This window comes from Aquarana catesbeiana, linkage group LG08, assembly GCF_042186555.1.
Source record: "Aquarana catesbeiana isolate 2022-GZ linkage group LG08, ASM4218655v1, whole genome shotgun sequence".
Taxonomy (NCBI): Eukaryota; Metazoa; Chordata; class Amphibia; order Anura; family Ranidae; genus Aquarana; species Aquarana catesbeiana.
This window is the reverse complement of record NC_133331.1, coordinates 76,227,666-76,247,742: the sequence shown is the minus strand read 5'-3', so window position 1 is coordinate 76,247,742 and position 20,077 is coordinate 76,227,666. Positions and strand designations below refer to the sequence as shown.

Below are 20,077 nucleotides of genomic sequence, written 5' to 3'. Positions count from 1 at the left end.
AGAAAGAAATATATATTTGAAATCAAGTCTTTAATAATTTTTGGCAATAACATAGTATGGGTGAAATTCTGCCAGTCACAGGCTGTGTCACACCCCTCCAGCCTCTGTCTTAAAATAAGAGAGAGGTGAAGCCTCCATTAATCTAAATGTAATATCCCACCCCCATTGTGTTTATCTGGACAGTGGGCATGGAAGAGGAGGGAGGGACTCAGTGGTCATTTACCACTATCTATACACCCACCTGTGTGACTTTATAGTCACATGGGCTGCTCAGATGATAGTGAGGGAATGCTCAGCATAGAAACTCAGGGAAAACTGAGCATGTGCAGAGTTGCCACCACAGCTGCAAAATCCCTAGCTGAATTGGGGACATGGACAGAAGGTGGAGTTAGCAAGCAGCAGGATCAACCATGTCTTTTGCAGAATACAGAAAATGAAGTCACGGTAACTGAGTGAATATGAACAGCATGTAATACACCATTTATTTCATTTTTCATGATTTGGTTTTAGTGACACTTTAATACTCATCAAATTCCTGCAGCCCAATGGGGGTTCCTTTCTATTCACAGCAGTGAAATGTAGAATGGCAGGTGGACAATGATGTTTTTTACAGCCAAAAGTGTTGCCAAGTACTTACTAATGTGTTTTGTTAGAGAATAAGGCATGCTTAAAAAGGAAATAAACTCTTATGAATCAGCATTAACTATTTAAATCTTTATGCTGCTAGCCTTAGTAAATAGATAGGAAGGTATATTTTATTTAAATTACTATTTTGTTACATTATTATTTTACATTTCATTAGTAGTTTCCTGGTTTGTGGCATAAGTCAAATGATGTCATGCATCCTAGGAGTCTTCATGGGCATTTTTTTCTTTCATCTAGAGGGGAGCAGGCACTTTCTCAGCTAAGTACAACCTTCTGCTTGCATGCCTGAGCTAAGGGTAGATGGATTCAGGAAGTAAATGCTACATGAATCTTCTGCCCTTACTAGAAGGATGTGGCTAGAAATGCTAGGGGGTGTTTTTTTCAAGTAATTTCTCAACACATCAAAGCAAGGAAACATGGATGGATGGGTGAGCTTGCTTTGAATATTAAACATGAACTACACAGCATTTTCAGATTATGGTGCTCAGATATAGTTAAAGTGACACTAAAGGTTCGATTTTTATTTTTTTTAAATAACAAACATGTCATATTTACCTCTACTGTGCAGCTTGTTTTGCACAGAGTGGCCCCGAATGGCATTTTCTGCGGTCCCCCCGGCGGCTCTCCTAGCTCCTCCCCGTCTCAGATAACCCCCTGGGAGAAGCGCTCTCCCGGGGGGTTACCTTGCGGGCGCGCTCCCGAGTCCTGCATTCAGCGTCCATAGCCGCCGAGTGCAGGACTTGGCCCCGCCCCCCGCGCCATTGGATATGATTGACAGCAGTGCGAGCCAATGGCTGCGCTGCTTTCAATCTATCCAATTAAGAGCCGAGAAGCCCAGGCAACGATCAAGCGCGGGACTTTCGAGGGCTCAGGTAAGTAAACCGGGGGGGCTGCGGGGCTGGTAATCATCAGATTTTTTTTTTCACCTTAATGCATAGGATGCATTAAGGTGAAAAAAACATGAACCTTTACAACCCCTTTAAGTTCTGCTCTAACAGGGAGAAAGATTTCTTAATTGATCTGAGATCCTCAAGGTGCACTTATGTGCTAAAGTAACAGTTATAATCAGAAGAACTAGAGAATTGTAAAGCAAATATATAACCTGAGAAGAGGAGAAGCCACCCCATGGATTTTGTTGTGATGCAAGCCAGTGGATAGAATAAGCACTTTGTTCAAGATCTTTGTGGGTGATTATCTTGTCAGAAAGCAGAGCCAAGATGGCGTATGAGGATATTTCGATATTTCCATGACGATAGCTAGTACCCTGCCAGTGCTTGGTTTCACCTAAATTAAAATGTACAGTACAAATTAAAATATCTGCTTCAAGCAATACATTAACATACATATGTTATCAGAGACACGTATAGGCTGCCATTGCTGACCTCTCTGCTTATGAATGCTAGTTCTCTGCCTGTCATTCCAATAGTCTGGCCACAAAATATTCTGATTCACTCATCTGAAACATGTATAGTGGCATAGCATGGGTGGATCACAAGGGCAGTTGTCCTGGGTGAAAAATTCTTAGGGGTGCAAAATTTCCCCAGACCAGCAGTGATTATTGGACACAGAATGATGACGATTGATAGAGCTGTGTCCTGAGAATGAGGAAATAGTGGAGGGGTAGGAGCTGGTGTTGTCACCTTCTTCATCAAAGCATGCACCCATAGACACACACTTTCTGCCACTCTCTGGCTGCTTGCACTGCACTATGTGTGTCCCATGAATGACAGGAACTAAGTGAGGAATTCCTCAGTGTCACTGTACCATATCCAAATCTTTCTCCATTCATATACAGTGCCTTGGAAAAGTATTCATATCACTCGAAATTTTCCACATTTTGTCATGTTACAACCAAAAATGTAAATGTTTTTTATTAGGATTTTATGTGATAGACCAACACAAAGTGGCACATAATTGTGAAGTAGAAGGAAAATGATAATTCGTTTTCAATTCTTTTTACAAATAAATATCTGAAAAGTGTGGCGTGCATTTGTATTCAGCCCCCTTTACTCTGATACCCCTAACTAAAATTTTGTGGAACCAATTGCCTTCAGAAGTCACCTAATTAGTAAATAGAGTCCACCTGTGTGTAATTTAATCTCAGTATAAATACAGCTGTTCTGTGAAGCCCTCAGATTTTTGTTAGAGAATCTTAGTGAACAAACAGCATCATGAAGGCCAGGGAACACACCAGACAGGTCAGGGACAAAGTTGTGGAGAAGTTTAAAGGATTACAGTAGGTTATAAAAAAATCCCCAGTTTTGAATATCTCACCGAATACTGATCAATCCATCATCCGAAAATGGAAAGAGTATGGTACAACTGCAAACCTACCTAAACATGGCCGTCCACCTAAACTGACAGGCTGGGCAAGGAGAGCATTAATCAGAGAAGCAGCCAAGAGGCCCATGGTAACTCTGGAGGAGCTGCAGAGATCCACAGCTCAGGTGGGAGAATCTGTCCACAGGACAACTATAAGCCTCGGTTCACACCAGAGGCGGCACGACTTGCAGGTCGCCTCACCGAGGCGACCTGCACATGACTGCCCGGGCGACTTGCAAAACGACTTCTGTATAGAAGTCTATGCAAGTCGCCCCAAGTCGCCCCCAAAGTCGTACAGGAACCTTTTTCTAAGTCGGAGCGACTTGCGTCGCTCCCCTTAGAACGGTTCCATAGCACAGAACGGAGGCGACTTGTCAGGCGCCTGACATGTCGTCCCTGTGTGAACCGAGCCTAAGTCGTGCACTCCACAAATCTGGCCTTAATGGAAGAGTGGCAAAAAGAAAGCCATTGTTAAAAGAAAGTCATAAGAAATCTCGTTTGCAGTTTGCGAGAAGCCATATGGGGGACACAGCAAACATGTGGAAAAAGATGCTCTGGTCAGATGAGACCAAAATTGAACTTTTTGGCCTAAAAGTAAAACACTATGTGAGGCGGAAAATTAACACTGCACATCACCCTGAACACATCATCCCCACCGTGAAACATTGTGGTGGCAGCATCATGTTGTGGGGATGCTTTTCTTCAGCAGGGACAGGGAAGCTAGTCAGAGTTGGGAAGATGGATGGAGCCAAATTCAGGGCAGTCTTAGAAGAAAATCTGTTAAATTCTGCAAAAGACTTGTGACTGGGGTGGAGGTTCACCTTCCAACAGGACAACGACCCTAAACATACAGCCAGAGCTACAATGGAATGGTTTAGATTAAAGCATATTCATGTCTAAGAATGGCCCAGTCAAAGCCCAGACCTAAATCCAATTGAGAATCTGTGGCAAGACTTGAAAATTCCTGTTCACGGACACTCTCCATCCAATCTGACAGAGCTTTAGCTATTTTGCAAAGAAGAATGGGCAAAAATTTCAAACTTTAGATGTGCAAAGCTGGTAGAGACATCCCCAAAAATACTTGAAGCTGTAATTGCAGTGAAAGGTTCTACAAAGTATTCACTGAGGGGGGCTGAATACAAATACACGCCACACTTTTCAGATGTTTATTTGTAAAAAATGCTGAAAACCATTTATCATTTTTCTTCCACTTCACAATTATGTGGATCTATCACATAAAATCCCAATAAAATACATTTAGGTTTTTGGTTGTAACATGACAAAATGTTAAAAATTTCAAGGGGTATAAATACTTCTTCAAGGCACTGTACTTCTCAGTCAATGAAGACTAGACATATCTTATATATTCTGGTGGAAGGGACTAATGGTCCACAGGTTAGTATGTGCAATACTTGCCTTGCCTGGGGCATAAAAAGTTCTAACTTTAACTTACAGCATGTTTGTTCTAGATCTGTGACTTACAGTTTATAACGCTAAACAGTCAGACACTGATTTTTTTTTTTTTTTTTTTTTTTTAGAAGGAGATCTGCAATGACAGCCCTATACATTTTTATGACCAGGCATAAAATAGTATTGTTATGATTCCTGCACATTCCTTAAAGTCCAACCAGAGCCAAATATTTTTTTATTTTTGTTTTACTTTTTGGATATGCCCTTAGAACACCTGTTTGTGTCATCATTGGGGATATTTCCACTCAATTTCTGTCTGGGTGAAAATGAGATGACTCTGGTGTCACCAGGACAGTGAAAAACAGAGAGTAATAAAAATAATCTGACAGATATTCTAACTCCTCCCCACTCTGCTAGATAAATGTGCTTATATTGTGGTTTCTTTCCCTATCAGAGATATCCCATCACTCCCTTCTCTTGTGACCCCTGTCACCATGATGGAAAGTGAGGAAAAAAAATCTTTTTGTTGTGAAAAAAAGCAGCAAAATAACCAGACCCAGGCTCTAACCTCTGTCCACTGTGTGCAAAACTGAAAAGCAATCTATTTCTTTCAGTCTACTGTGGGACAGAGAAATTCAAATAATCAGAATATACTGTTTCCTACCAGAGGACAGGACACTGGCAAATAGAAAAATTGTAGGCAAGTCCCTGTATAACCCCTTGTCTACCCAGCATTACTCAGTTGTGTGGAAAATCAGTACCAAGGGCAAATGTAAAAAAACACAGAGGGGTGGGACCTGTGTCCCACAATGGACTCCAAGAAATAAATGTTATAGATTTTTACGTACAGAAATCTTATTTTCTTTCTTGTCCGTTGATGGACACAGGCATTCAGAAACAATCTGGATGTCTAAAAGAAGACCAGCTGAGGGATGAACAACAACCACGGACAGGTCCACAAGAAGGGATTAAGGATGGTCTCCAACCCTGAACCACTTGAAGGGCCAATATCCAAATTTGAACTAGGTGAGATGAAACCCCCTGCAAGACAGGATAAGCTGGTGAACAACCAAGGGGGGTTCAAAATGGATCAACCTGATGTAAGACCAGGATAAAATAGGTCACCATCAGGAGGAAATGAGTCAACTGAAAGGAACACTGAGCCTGAGGCAGAGGCTGTGAAAACAAAAACCTTCCAGAAAACACGGAACAACAAAACTACATGTTTAAGAAAAAGACCTGCAATATGATTTGCTCAACAGTCAACTGAAAGGAACACTGAGCCTGAGGCAGAGAGGCTGTGAAAACAAAAGCCTTCCAGAAAACACGGAACAAAAAAACTACATGTTTAGGAAAAAGACCTGCAATATGATTTGCTCAACAGAGAAAAAACATTGGGACAAGCCCCCAGAAAAACAGATCCCCAAGAGAAGACAAACTGGTCTACCCTGAAAGGCTTGCACTCCCAAACCTTAGTATTCAGGAAAATTCCATGAAAAAACATTCAGAAAAGCTATGGGAGTGCCCGCTCACACCAAGCAGAACACTGTTAGAGCCGGCCCCTGAGGGGAGATTACACTGATTTTATCCTAGTGCCGCGACTAGCAACAAACAAATGTGAGTTGAACGAGTTGTTTTGTTGTGCTGATTTTAATAACAAAAGGTTTTACACCATGGAATATCCTGTCTTCTTCTTCTCTGTTATTGGTGTGTTTTAAAGGATCATTCACTTTTAAAAAAAAATGATAAATGCACATATTTTTGCAGTCCCCTTTGCCTCACAGTGCCCCTTTATAGCGCAGTCCCCCTTACATTACAGTGCCCCTTGCAGTTATGCCCCCTTTCTGCTCTTACATCACTGTCCCCTTTTCAATCTCTGCTTCCCCTGAACAGTGCTACCTTTGGCAGGGCAGAGGATGTTATCAGTCATTGTGTCCTCTTCCAGGCCTTCTGCCCCGCTGACAATGTCGTCCTATCAGCAGGGCAGGATGGAGGGTGGGAGCTGCCCAACTTATAATTTTAAGGTTATTACCTATTGTTAAGATGAAAAGACTCCCTCTCTCTGTCCAGATCTCCAGCTCCTCTTGCACCCTGCCCTGTTGATAGGATGACATCATTGTCGGGATGGGAGACCCGGGAGGCCACACAGGTTAAGTGGCATGGCCACACAGGAGGAGGTGAGCAGCATCTGTGGTCCGGAATAGTCCTGTCCGGACTCCAGTCGCCGCTCACCTACTGCTGTGCGGCCCTATTACCAACTGACCACTGATTGGTACCGATCGGTGGCCTGGGGGTTGGGGACCTTTGTTTTAAAGGATATATGTTTACCATTAAGAAAAAAAGAATGCAATTATTTTTGCAGAAAAAAATGTGAATTTACTTCTTTTTTCTGATAAGCATGCAGAGCATTGCACACGCAATCAGTAGATCATGAGTACAATGTCAGGCTCCTACAGACACTGCCTCCAGCTTGCCTGTCCGTACCTCCATGCGGAGCCCCGCAGAGCCAGGCTGTGTTTGAAAAGTGACAGTGGGGTGGAGGGAGAAGATCCCCCTTTTGCTGTCACAGGGGAAATATGGGTGTAATATGTAACATGCTCCAAAAGGTGAAGCTATCCTTTAAAAAAGCGCTATAGATCCTCTCAACTAGGGGTCTCATGGTCTGGTGAGTTCTCTGAAAATTAGGTGGAAGTTTCACAGCATGAGCTGACAATTGCACAAAGTGGAGGAATGAACAACACGTAGAGTTTTTGGACTGTTTTTATATACAGTCGGGGCTTGCTTTTTTAACCGATTCACACGATTTATACAATAATGTGGTTTATTTATGTATATGCACATGTATGCACAATTGGTATGTTATATACACTGGATATTATAGAAATGTTTGCATAATTTTTAAAGGGAATGTTACATGTTTTAGGCTTATCCTGCACATTAGCGGTAATAATATATTTGTACAGTTTCATTAAAAAAAAAGGTTCTTATAAGAGTTTATTGATTTTTTTAGCACTGTATATTATTAGACCTATTTCAGATATCAGTTATCTATCAGAAACAGCTGCTGTGTTTGGTTAGAGATAAACGATCATGGGCACATACATTTATATTACAAATCCAAGTCAGCCTGACCAAAAGGGATAGAGTGAATGAGAGACGCATCTACAAGGATAAGCAGTGATGAACGGTATACTGCAACCCCAGACTGGGGCAAGAGGGCACCAGAAGAAAATGAGGATGAACAAAACCATCCACTTTTAGCACACAGAGGTGTCTCTTGGACCTGACAGAGGAATTCTACAAAACCTGTTTTTTTTGAGCACAGAACATGGTTCTAGGAATCTCCTGCATCCTGCATCCATCCAATGAAGCATTCACGGCCATTAATCAAGTGAAAGGAACTTAGCCTGACTGCTAAGAACATTCCCATGAATAAAGGGCAGAACAGGGGAGGCATCCAGAGAATCTTCCTCAAGAGACTGTGGATCAGCCACAGAAGGAGGTCCTTTCCCTGGGTGATCAGTTTCGAAGAAGGTGTCACAATCAGGGGTTAGGTTTGGAGGCCAGTGGCTATAGCAGTGGAAAGGATCACACAGAAACCAGCAGGATAAATACACATGCAGATTCTCTTGGCAGGTAATGTGGGCTTACCTAAGACGTGGGGTCTAAGCATTAACTGTTTTTTACCAGATCTCCTGATCATGGAGATATGTTTCGCTGTGTAATAGTGTTAGGTCATGGTCCTCAAGATTGCCTCACCAGGAAGTGAGCAAACTGTAGTGCAGTAGCAGATGCACCAGGTAGGTATCAAGCAGAAGTGTAGTCCATAAATAAGCCAAAGGTCGGTACCAGGTGGTTGCAGGTTGGGATCAAGCAGAAGCATAGTCTAGGAATAAGCCAAAGGTCAGTAATGAATGGTAATGAAGATGTGGATGGCAGCAGGAGGGTAAGGAGCAAGATATTGTCTGGAGAAGAGTACAATAATCTGTGCAAAGGCATAACTTAAATGGGAAGCTATTGCCAGACATAGCAGAGGTCCTGGATTCAGATCTGGTCCTGACAGAAGGGCTCTGTGGATGCACTCTATCCCCAAAGGTGGGTACCTTCAGCAAGGACCCAACCTGTTTGGAAGTGTGGAAACCACCGGTGGAGGAGAGCTTAATGACAATGAAATGCTTAGGGTTTTCCAATGCAGAGACCAGGCTGCTCATCCGGTCACATGTAGGACTCTCACACCTTTTCATATGCAAAACTATTGCAACACCTACTGGTGTAGGTGATGTTCAACAGAGTCTTGGAACCTAACTATAATATAACTATATCCAATCCACAATAGCAGTAGATTTTGACTGGCTCTCTATGGTGCTGATTTACATATATCCCCAGTGCCTGAAGGTCAATCCAAATAGGTGCAATTTAGAGACCAGCTCAATCACTGTGCAGCAAGGAAAGTTGATTGAAGACGCAGAGGAAAAAATCCATTATGAAAAGAAAGCCACCAAAAATTGTTAGATTTTTCTAACAGAGCTGAGGAAAAAAGTGTCCAGTCTCCTAGGACACTAGCAAATGAGGCATGCTGAATAGAGGAGGGGCTATACAAGGGCCAGTTTACAATTTTTATGTATGCCAAATTACAAACCTCCTGTAGGCAGCAGTATAAGGTAATTGTACCTGTATTCTGGATTGATAAATAGAAAGAAAAGGTTTGGCTTAAAATGTGTTATATGCAAAACTTTTTGGCTTTACGTTTAAATAGAATGGGAAAATGGTTGGAACTTGTGAAGTTTTTATTGATGTCTATATTTTTGTTTGGATATGTTTCTAATGGTTTCTAAGGCACATTAAGATTTATGAAGTGCTTGCTCTCTCTCTGTATCATTGTAGAAAATTGAGGACTATTTTAATGAAAAAAGATGCAAGGGCGGGCTGGAGGGGTATACAGTACTTGACACAATATAGAGGAACCACAAAAATGGAAGGGAACTCTAGTGCTTCTCTGGTTGAAGAATTAAATAGGTTCTTCACACGGTTTGAGGTTGTGTTACCAAACCAGGATATGGGGTGTTCTTTAGGTCCAGGAAACTGTAAACTCACTGTACAGCAATATGAAGTGAGGCAGGCATTTAAGGCTATAGATATAAATACGTGGAAATCACCAGGTCCGGACGGAATCCCGGGGGGAGTAGTTAAGGCTTGTTCTGATTAATTAGTTGGGGTATTTGCCAAGATCTTTAATCGATCACTATCATCTACTTTTGTTTCAGGATGTTTAAGTCAGCCACTATTATTCCACTTCCAAAAAAGTAAACTGTGGGAAGTTTAGACGATTATAAACCAATAGCACTGACCTCAGCACTAATGAAGTACTTTGAGAGGTTGGTTTTGAAATATATCAAAACTAGATTACCAGGTAGTTTGGATCCTTATCAGTTTGCATATAGGGCAAATGGAAGCACAGAAGATGCAATAGCTTTAGCGCTGGATGGGGCACTTAGTCATCTGAAGCATTCGGGAGACTACATATAGATGTTTTTTATAGATTACAGCTCTGCCTTTAATACCATCATTCCAGATCGGTTGGTTGAAAAAATGTGAAAATTGGATCTGCCTCCCTTTATTTGTTTCTGGATAAGGGATTTTTGGGTCAACCTGGATACGTTTGTTTCTTCCAAGTGAGAACTAAGTACTGGAGCACCACAGGGTTGTGTGTTAAGTCCCTTTCTTTATGCGCTGCACACATATGTTTGCACCCCCTAATATGAGACCAATAGTATAATTAAGTTTGCAGATGACACTACCGTAATCGTTTATATCACTGGAGATGATGAGAGAGGTTGATAGGATAGTGAAATGGTGTACAGCGAATAACCTGATCTTAAAGTGGAGTTCCACCAAAAAGTGGAACTTCCGCTTTAAGCACTCCTCGACCCCCTTACATGCCACATTTGGCATGTAATTTTTTTTTTTGGGGGGGGGGGGGGTGGGCCACTAGTTTTTAGTGGGACTTCCTGTCCCACTTCCTACCTCCGACTACGGGCTGTCTAGGCGACTCCTCCTCTCCCCCTAGGCGGCCCCTCCCTCTCACCAATCTTCTGGGACACGTCACAGGTCCCAGAAGATCAGTGGCGTCTCCAGCTTTCATATTTAGGGGGGGCAAATAAAAAAGAAAGAAGGACGGCGCCCTCTAAGTGCAGCATGTATGTTAAAAATATTTATTACAATAGATAAAAACACTCACATTTGAGTTGCTAAAAACCAGCATGTAAAGTAGTTTCATCCGCGTGCTCTCGGGGGATGTGGGTGTCACGGGCCAGTTCAGGGGTTCCTGGGATGTGAGTCCTGTAACCTGGGTCCTGGTAGCTGTTCCGGTGGTGCCAAGGGTCCTCAGAGCCTCCGGGCGGCCAGGATATCGGTCATGGATCCTCCGTGGAGCGCCGTGCTGACCTGCGTCTTCACTTCCGGGAGCGGGGTGAGGCGGGCGGTGCTTCGCGTTCGGAGCATGCGTGCTCCTTCATCAGGCTATGCATAGCCTGATGAAGGAGCACGCATGCTCCGAACGCGAAGCACCGCCCGCCTCACCCCGCTCCCGGAAGTGAAGACGCAGGTCAGCACGGCGCTCCACGGAGGATCCATGACCGATATCCTGGCCGCCCGGAGGCTCTGAGGACCCTTGGCACCACCGGAACAGCTACCAGGACCCAGGTTACAGGACTCACATCCCAGGAACCCCTGAACTGGCCCGTGACACCCACATCCCCCGAGAGCACGCGGATGAAACTACTTTACATGCTGGTTTTTAGCAACTCAAATGTGAGTGTTTTTATCTATTGTAATAAATATTTTTAACATACATGCTGCACTTAGAGGGCGCCGTCCTTCTTTCTTTTTTATTTGTTCCAGAACTTCTTCTAGCTTTTATAGACTGGCTGCCTTCCATTTATTCAGCATCATTTTATCCTTACATGGACTAATACCCGAACTTGTTGTGAAACATTAACTACCACCATCAAGTTCCCCCTCTCAGGAACCCCCAACCCACCCCCTTCCCCCCACCATTTTTAGTTATATGTACTCGGCTACCTCCATTGTGCGCCATATTAACCCCTTGATCGATATTTAGGGGGGGCACATGGGGGGACAAGGACAAAAGTAGGGGGGCAACTATAAAATGCATTTATAGATATATATCCTGGGGCCCTTTACTACGATCCCACAACGGGCCCTTTCAGATGTTCTGCAGTGAGCTCCCTTCCTACTGTATTGGTGCCCCCCAGACTGGCAGAAAACAAGAGATATATGTCACCAGCATACCAAGAAAATATCCAAAGCAGTGGGAGAACTATCAGGGTTGCAAAGGTTGTCTTGCCACCGGACCCTGGTGTTCTGCCACTGTGGGGTTCTCCAGCCTCCTCTTGCTGTCCTGCCCCTGCTATTAACAGCACTGGTCTGGCATCTCTTGGAATTTACAGGCTGGTTCTCCTGCCCTAAGGACGGGAGAAATCAGTCTGTTTTTTCAGTAACAGAGTCCTGGTGGAGTCCTTCCTGCAACTCGCTCTTCTCCCTGCCAATGAGGATGCAGGGGAAGGAGCAGATCGGGCGGCCATGGTTGTTTGAGCGCTCGCATTATGCAGTGTCAGCGAGCAGAGGAAGGGTGGAGGAATCACCCGCAGGAGCTGACTGGGGATGCTCTCCGTCTCAATAGAGACTGTGTTACTCCAGCGGCAGCCCGAGTAAGATGGGGTGCATCCGCTACGAATGCAAACAAAAAGACATTGCCTTTTTGTAAAAAAAAAAAATATATATATATATATATATATTTTTTTTTTAATTGGGGGGCACATGGTGGGGCACAGCATAAAGTTGGGGGGGGGGGTCAGGGCCCCCTCTGACCCCCCCTAGGGATGCCATTGCAGAAGATTGCCTGTGCACTCAGAGAGCATAGCGCGACTTGCAAATGCGCAGTGCACGTCCAGCCGCGAAGCTGCAAGCTGCCTGCCACAGCAGGGTGCCCACAATTTCAATGGAGGCACAGCGGAGAGGAAAGGGAAGAGGAGAGAGGCTCCATGCGGCCGCATCGCTGGACCTTAGGACAGGTGAGTGTCTGTCTTATAAAAGTCAGGAGCTACACTTTTTGTAGCTGCTGACTTTTAATAAATGAAAAAAAGCCTGGAACTCCACTTTAAACACACGAAAAACAAAGGAACTGATTGTAGATTTTAGAAGGAACAGGCCTGAACCAGCACCACTTTTTATTATGCGTAGAGTATGCGTGGAGCAGGTCTCTACCTTTAAGTTTTTGGGAACATGCATTTCTGAAAACTTATGGACAATCAATGTCAAAGCCATTATTAAGAAATCGTAACAATGTTTATATTTTTTGCGACTCCTTAGGAAGAATGGCTTGGGAAGGAAGGTACTAGAGACCTTCTATTGTTCTGCCATTGAGAGTACATTAATGTATTGTATTCTAGTTTGGTATCCTAGTTGTACGCAGGCAGATAAAAATGCTCTAAAGGGAGTGGTTCGAACAGCGCAGAAAATTGTAGGGTGTGAACTTGTTTCTCTAGAAGAAATACATGAGACTCGTTGCCTTTGTAAAGCAGGAAACATAGTGAGAGGCCAGACTCATCCTGGTTGTCATTTCTTTGAATTATTGCCATCTGGGAGACAATTTAGGGTGATTAAAACAAGGACAAATAGATTTATAAAGAGAGCTTTCCCAGGGCTATTAAGGCTACCAATGCAGGAATGAAATCAAAGAGGTCACATAGTCTTATTTTATTGTCTTGTCTAATTTTTAATATGGGGACACTTTTTATATTTTTGGTATAATTAAATCCTCCGTGGTAAATGCATGGTTAATAATTGTGATGTATGAATAATGTGTGGAGTAAAATCTTATCTCTCTCTTTATCTCTATCATTGGGTGAATTCCCCTCTCTTACTTTTTTGTCTGACACCCTTCAAATACTTAGGAGCTATCTGCCCAACAGATATTCAGACACACATATATTTTAACTCTTCCCTCCTCTATCAAACACAAACGGAAAAGGGTTGGCTATTGCTGGGCTTTAATAACTTGTGCAGTTTAAATTCTGTTCTTCGCTCAATACTGAAAATGAAAAGTGTAGCGCTGTTTGAAAGGACAAATGTACCAATGACAATTCTACAAAGGGTGATTGATAAAATGGTGGGTGTCAATATGTGAAGTGACACCATGTGAACAAAGATAATGAAGATAATAAATGTACACAAATGAGAAATAATGTAAGTGAACAGTAATGAAGTGCCAGAATGGTTATACTACGTGTTGAATGACCAAATTGCGTACAAAAATCACTTATGAAAACAATATATATATCAAAATAGGAGACAATAAAAAATATGTATATATGTGACAATGAAAAAGTTCATCAGCATCCAAGCATGGTATTACACCCCGCTGGGGTGAAAATATGGATGTCTAAGATAATGAGTCTATATGTGAAGACAGTTGTGGATCATCATCTGTTAGAAGATCACCAAAGACGTGTGTCCATCACCCAGGAAGGGGGGGTAGAAACTCTTACCGGAATGTGTGGACTCTAATGCCAGCGGCAGAGAGTCAAACATGCATGGAAGCCAGAAATCCGTCCTTGCAAAAAGCAATATGTACGGTGTACCATACAACAGTTTTCAGTCAGCATTAATGAACATATAGCAAGCATAAAGAAAGGCGGACTAACCATAGTGTCCCTAAACACTATTTACGATACCATAATAAAAATCTGTTTGGTACCCAGTTTCAGATTATTGACAAATTTGTTCCCTATTGGAGAGGAGATTCCAGCCTCAGAGGAGTATATCGCCCTTTGAGAATTCATATTCACATTGGGTTGGTACTTGTTTGTTTGAGCCCACAGCATTGATTGATTATTGTGATTTTTACACATCCTTTAGCGGTCTGATCGGCCATGTTATTGCGAGATCGCGGCCGTAGGGTAAACAATGCACTCACAATGAGGCTTGGTTATTATCCCATAGACGATCATTATTGCAGCCGCGTTATCGCGAGATCACGTCCGTAAATTCACAACAAGGTTTGGTTAACATCCCAGAGACAACATGTGCACCTATGAGCCCGATGATATCGAGGCTTGGGCTGCACATGTGATGTCACATTTTAGGTATTCGGCCTGTTTTCCAGTGCTGAACACAACGGCCATAAGTGATCTGACTCAGCGCTGGAAATACACCAGTGAAAAACAAATTATACCATCTGTAAAATGATTGGTATGAAATGTATATACATATGAGCTGGCCCATACCCCAGTTGAAGTCTCATTGGACAAAATGTGTCGGTTTTAGCGGGTCAGCTTGCCACACATTGTGCTTTTGTATTCATTCATGTGATCACATCGATTTTATTATTACATACTTTGAACACATCAGCATTGGTGTTTGCACTTATTTTAAATAAATATCCAGTCAATTTTTATCTATACTATGGAGAGCCTTTCCTTTTTTAAATCATTCCATGAACAAACATAGTGATTGACACGTTGGTATATCATCTTGGAGTTCCAGTGATGGTCGATCGGAGTTCTGGCTTTCACGCTCGTTCCTCTGCTTGGAGTATCTGAGTTTGATGTTTCCATGACTGCCACGTGAATTTCTGGCTTCCATGCGTGTTTGACTCTCTGCCGCTGGAATTAGAGTCCACACTTTCTGGTAAGAGTATCTACCCCCCTCCCTGGGTGATGGTGATCTTTGGTGATCTTCTAACAGATGATGATCCACAACTGTCCTCACACATAGACTCATTATCTTAGACACCCATTTTTTTTCACCCCAGCGGGGTGTAATACCATGCTTGGATGCTGATAAAAATTTTCATTGTCACATATACACAGATTTTTATTGTCATATTGACACATATTTTGATCCATATATTGTTTTCATAACTGATTTTTGTATACAATTTGGTCATTCAACATGTAGTACCAGCATGCTGGCACGTCATTATTGTTCACTAACATTATTTTTAATTTGTGTACATTTATTATCTTCATTATCTTTGTTCACATGGGGGTTATTTACTACAGGAAAATCCATTTTGCACTGCAAGTGCACTTGAAAAAGCACTGAAAGTGCACTTGGAAGTAAAGTCGCTGTAGATCCGAGGGGGACATGCAAGGAAAATAAAAAACAGCATTTTAGCTTGCACATGATTGAATGATAAAATCAGCAGAGCTTCCACTCATTTCAGATCTACCCCTTAGATTTAGAGCGACTGCACTTCCAAGTGCACTCTCAGTGCACTTGCAGTGTAAAGTGGATTTGCCTTTCGTAAATAACCGCCATGGTGTCACTTCACATATTGACACCCACCATTCTATCAATCATCCTTTGTAGGATTGTCATTAGTACATTTGTCCTTTCATACAGCGCTACACTTTTCATCTTCAATATCTACCCAATTTAGTCACATTGCAGTGTTAGCAGCTCTTTCTTCCTTTTTGGTAACACAGTAATTTCACTTATATACACTTCACTCAGTACTACTTACCCTCTATCGTAGCATGTTCATCCAGACGTTTTAGCATGAGTGCTCTCATCTCACTGTCTCCTAACAAGGTGAAGGCATATGCCAGGATAGCCAATACATGTGGTGATTTTGCAGTATCTGCTCCTTTCGTAATGCAGGATTTGGCTTTCTCCACAATACTTTTCTAGACACAAAAAGTGGGCCATAAGCAATAGAATTAATTTTTAAAAAATCCTAGGTAAAACTGGAGTATAAAGTCTCATATCTGCAGAATACTTCAGGTGGTATAGTAAATCAAGGTGGGGGTTTGTCAGAATTAGGATAGTTTTAAACTGCTCCAAAACTTTTAGGCCTTTTGCACACTGGACTTTATAAAAACTCCAGTAGCGTTAGCTGTAGCATGGGTTTTGCAGCGTTTTTGCACTAGCGTTTTTTAAGCATTTTTTAGCTGTAGCTTTTTTTTAGCTTTTATTTTTAACAAAACTATACTCCCACAAAAGCTTATGGCTCAAAAATGCTGATAAATGCTGAATGCCTGCATTTTTCAGTATTTTTAAGCTTTTATCAGAATTAGAGCATTTTTACAGCTGAAAAACTCTTAAAACCCACTAGTTCTGGGTGTTTTTTTTCCAGCAAGAAAACGCTCCTGCCAAAAAATGCTGATAACAGCCTATGTGTGCATGGACACATAGGATTACAAAAACTCGTAAAGGCATAAACAGCAGCTGTAAAATTGTCTAGTGTGCATGAGGCCTTAAAGCTGAACACCAGCACATAGCTAAATACACAGATGAAATACACACATGAAAGTTGTTTTAACTGCCAAATTATTGGTATTTCTGCCCATCTATTTTATTTTTTTTTAACAGAAAAGACATGACTTAGGCTATATTACCACCAGTGATTAAGGCCAGTGTGAAATTTAGTAGCAGGAATTTTCTGTTTACAGTAATGACAGGTGGCCAGCAGCCACAGTTATTCGCATCTCTCTGCACAGCCAGTGACTATTTGCTGTGATCGTTGCTGGGTGCACTGTGTATGCATCCAGCAGCGATCATCGCAGTTCGCTGATTGTGCGGAGAGCCGGGAATAGCTGCAACCGCCAGCAACTTGCCATTATGGTGAATGGGGCTGGCAGCTGCACCTAGCCGCTCTGTGTCTGAAATCTGCAGCTGGTGTTAGTGTAAAGTTAATGACACCCTAATTGCAGATAGCAAACGTAGGGCATTTGCCTGCACCGGATCTCATGGTACCATAGTACCATGCAATTCAGTTGTAGTGCGTTTCTAAAAATAGTGCATGCACTACTTTTGTTGCAAAGCAGTGCAATTTCAGGCAATTCAAATGAATTGGCTGAAAATGCACTGAACTCAAATCACACAGGAATCACACAGGATCGTGAGTACGTTCCTGTGTGATTCCTGGTGTGAACCAGATCTAAGACATTTGTGTAATCCATTTTTTTAGTCCTAAACAGAATTAAGAATTAAAGCAGTAGTAAACCGCTGTTTTTTGTTTTTTGCATCGCATACTAGCACATTATTTGAAACTTACCTTAAAACGAAGCCCTCCAGCGACACACTGTCACCACTAGAAGACGCTTCCATCTTCACCTGGTCTTCCTTCTGGGTTCGCGGACTCCAGCTGTGTAAGTGGCTGGAGCTGCGATGACATCACTCCCTCGCATGGACTGCGCATCAGGACTCAGGTAAATATCTCCCAAATATGCACCGTTTATGAGATATTTACTTTTCACCGGTGCATGCGCTCTGAAGGAACGGAATTTTGTGACGTCACCGGCTGCATCAAAAGTAAATATCTCATAAACGGTGCACATTTAGGAGATATTTACTGTACCTATAGATAAGCCTTACTATAGACTTACCTATAGGTAAAAGTCATGGATGGGAGTTTATTCCCGCTTTAAGATTTTCTTTTATGTCACTTTTTGTGCTGTTTTTGGTTGTCTGATTTGTCAAGAAAATATGAAGACTGATGAGATCAAAGAACTTACATCATGGAAAGTCTGGTGTTCCAGTAGAGAGATGAGAATAAAAGCAGTCTGTGTGAGCTCATCATCCTGAAAAAAATACATTTAAAGGGTCAGCATTTCAACAGTGATGTAACAGTTATGGAGACAGGAGATCCCCACATTTCATGGGTCTCTAAAGGTGGGATCTCCCCATCAAAATTCCCAGCCAGAACAAGGGACACCTATTAGAAAAAGTATGTGGGCGTAGGACACACCCCCTGCTGGGTTACAAGGTTCTGTAGGTTTGTTCTTAAGTTGAATTTGTATGTAAGTTGGAACAGGTACATTTTTTAGGTGTAACTCCAGCCAAATTTTTTTTTTTTTTATGTTTTTTGGATAGCATAAGGAAGGGGTAACACCACTGTAATGTTTGTTTTGCGTTCTGTGCCCCAGTTCAGAGTATTTATCCTCACTCTCTGTCCCTGTAACAATTGGGTTTTGAAAATTTTGGGTTGTCGTGGAAACAAGAATTGGTGATAAAGCATCAGTGGAGACACCTTTTTCCCACGATAATACAGGAGTGAATTTCCCTTCCTAGGGGTAGATTTCCTCTCACTTCCTGTAGTGTTCCCTCTGTTTGTAAGTATGAGTCTTATGTAAGTCGGATGCATGTAACTCGGGGACTGCCTGTATTCCTTTATACTGGCTTGTAAAATTTACCAATGCAGGAATTTAGAAACTGGGTGAAAGGTTTGGCACTGGGAAACTCTTTTTGAAAGATAAATGTTGCATTTTATATTTAACTATATAGATCAGACCAAAATGAGGGACACATGAGGAGGGAAGAGGGACAGAGGGACTTTGTTCCAAATCAGGGACAATTGGGAGCTATGCCTTCATAGTACTAACTTGCTTCTCACATCTTCTAGCAGATCACTGACATTTACTAACAGAAAATTAAAGGGGTTGTTTTTTTTTTGCACAGAGTGGCCCGATCCTCCTCTTCTGGGGTCCCCAATGGTGCTGCTGGCTCCTCCTCTTCTCCAGTGCCCCCACAGAGACCCGCATTCCCTGGGGGCACTCATGCGGGCCCAAATCTTGTTACTGCATCCATTGGACACAGCCCCGCCCCCCGGCTTCCTTGTCACTGGCTTTGATTGACAGCAGCGGGAGCCAATGCTCCTGCTGCTATCAATCCAGCCAATGAGGACCCGAGACAGGAGCTGGAGCTGCTCTGCTCATCCCCATCGCTGGAACGATTGGGTTCAGGTAAGTAAAAGGGGGGCTCTGGGGAGGCTGCTGCACTACAGAAGGTTTTTCCCCTTAATGCATAGAATCCATTAAGATGAAAAACCTTGAGGGTTTACAAGCCCTTTAATATACATATTGCAGGCATGAAAGAATTAAAAAAAAACTAATGACAGAAATATGGAGACTGCTATCACTAATTTCTACTCCTAAAGCCTAAGCCTAATTGTTTCAATGTCAGTCTATTGGGTTCAGTACTTCATGACTTTAAAAAAGTATGGGAATTAGGTGCTCTGGGTTTGACTTTGCTGGTTGCATATTTATTCCTTATCAGTGAAAGGAATTGTTTTTAGACACCAGAGACAGCCAGGCAAATGGTAGCGATTGGCTGTAAGAGCATACATATTTCCCAAATGGTGAGAGAATTACAGATTTATAAGGTACAGTATGTGTCAATATATTAGTATAGAATTACTCACCTCTAGGTCATTGTAGAAATAGGAATCAGAATCATTAAAACATCCATTGGACAACTGTATACTTTCTAGCCACTGGATAGCTTTCTGAATGTCCTGGTCATCTACATGGATAAACTGCTTGGCACAATTAAGAGCCTTAACTACCAAGGCTGTGATCCTGCAGGAGAATAATGATTAAGAGAGGTTCAATTTAAAAATAAAATAATTTCTAAAAAACAGTTAAAATTTCCATAGCCAAAACTTGGTTTTGCCAGGGCACTAAACGTATTCGAGAAAAGAGACAGAGGGGGCCCACCCATCTAAATGCAAACTGTTTAATGAAGGAAAGCAATAAAAATTGTATAAAATGCACTTACTGCACGATTAGGATTAAAGGTACATCAGTGATAAGGAGCAGGTCTGGTGCTCTAGCCTCGCTATGCAGAGTCTGTCAGGCAGCAGATGGCCTTGGTGCAGGGATCGTATGATGTGCCA

General features: G+C 42.3%; 1 protein-coding gene across 1 annotated transcript in view; it reads right to left on the bottom strand.

Annotated features, from left to right (window-relative positions):
- LOC141105855 (alpha-2-macroglobulin-like protein 1) overlaps positions 1-20,077 on the bottom strand; it is a 181,626-nt gene that overhangs the window by 47,793 nt on the left and 113,756 nt on the right. The window contains exons 26-29 of the mRNA XM_073595998.1: positions 19,604-19,760; positions 17,919-17,984; positions 15,926-16,088; positions 1,748-1,929 (exon numbers count right to left, since the gene is read on the bottom strand). Coding sequence (XP_073452099.1) covers positions 1,748-1,929; positions 15,926-16,088; positions 17,919-17,984; positions 19,604-19,760 — 568 coding nt within the window. The remainder of the gene's footprint in view (positions 1-1,747; positions 1,930-15,925; positions 16,089-17,918; positions 17,985-19,603; positions 19,761-20,077) is intronic.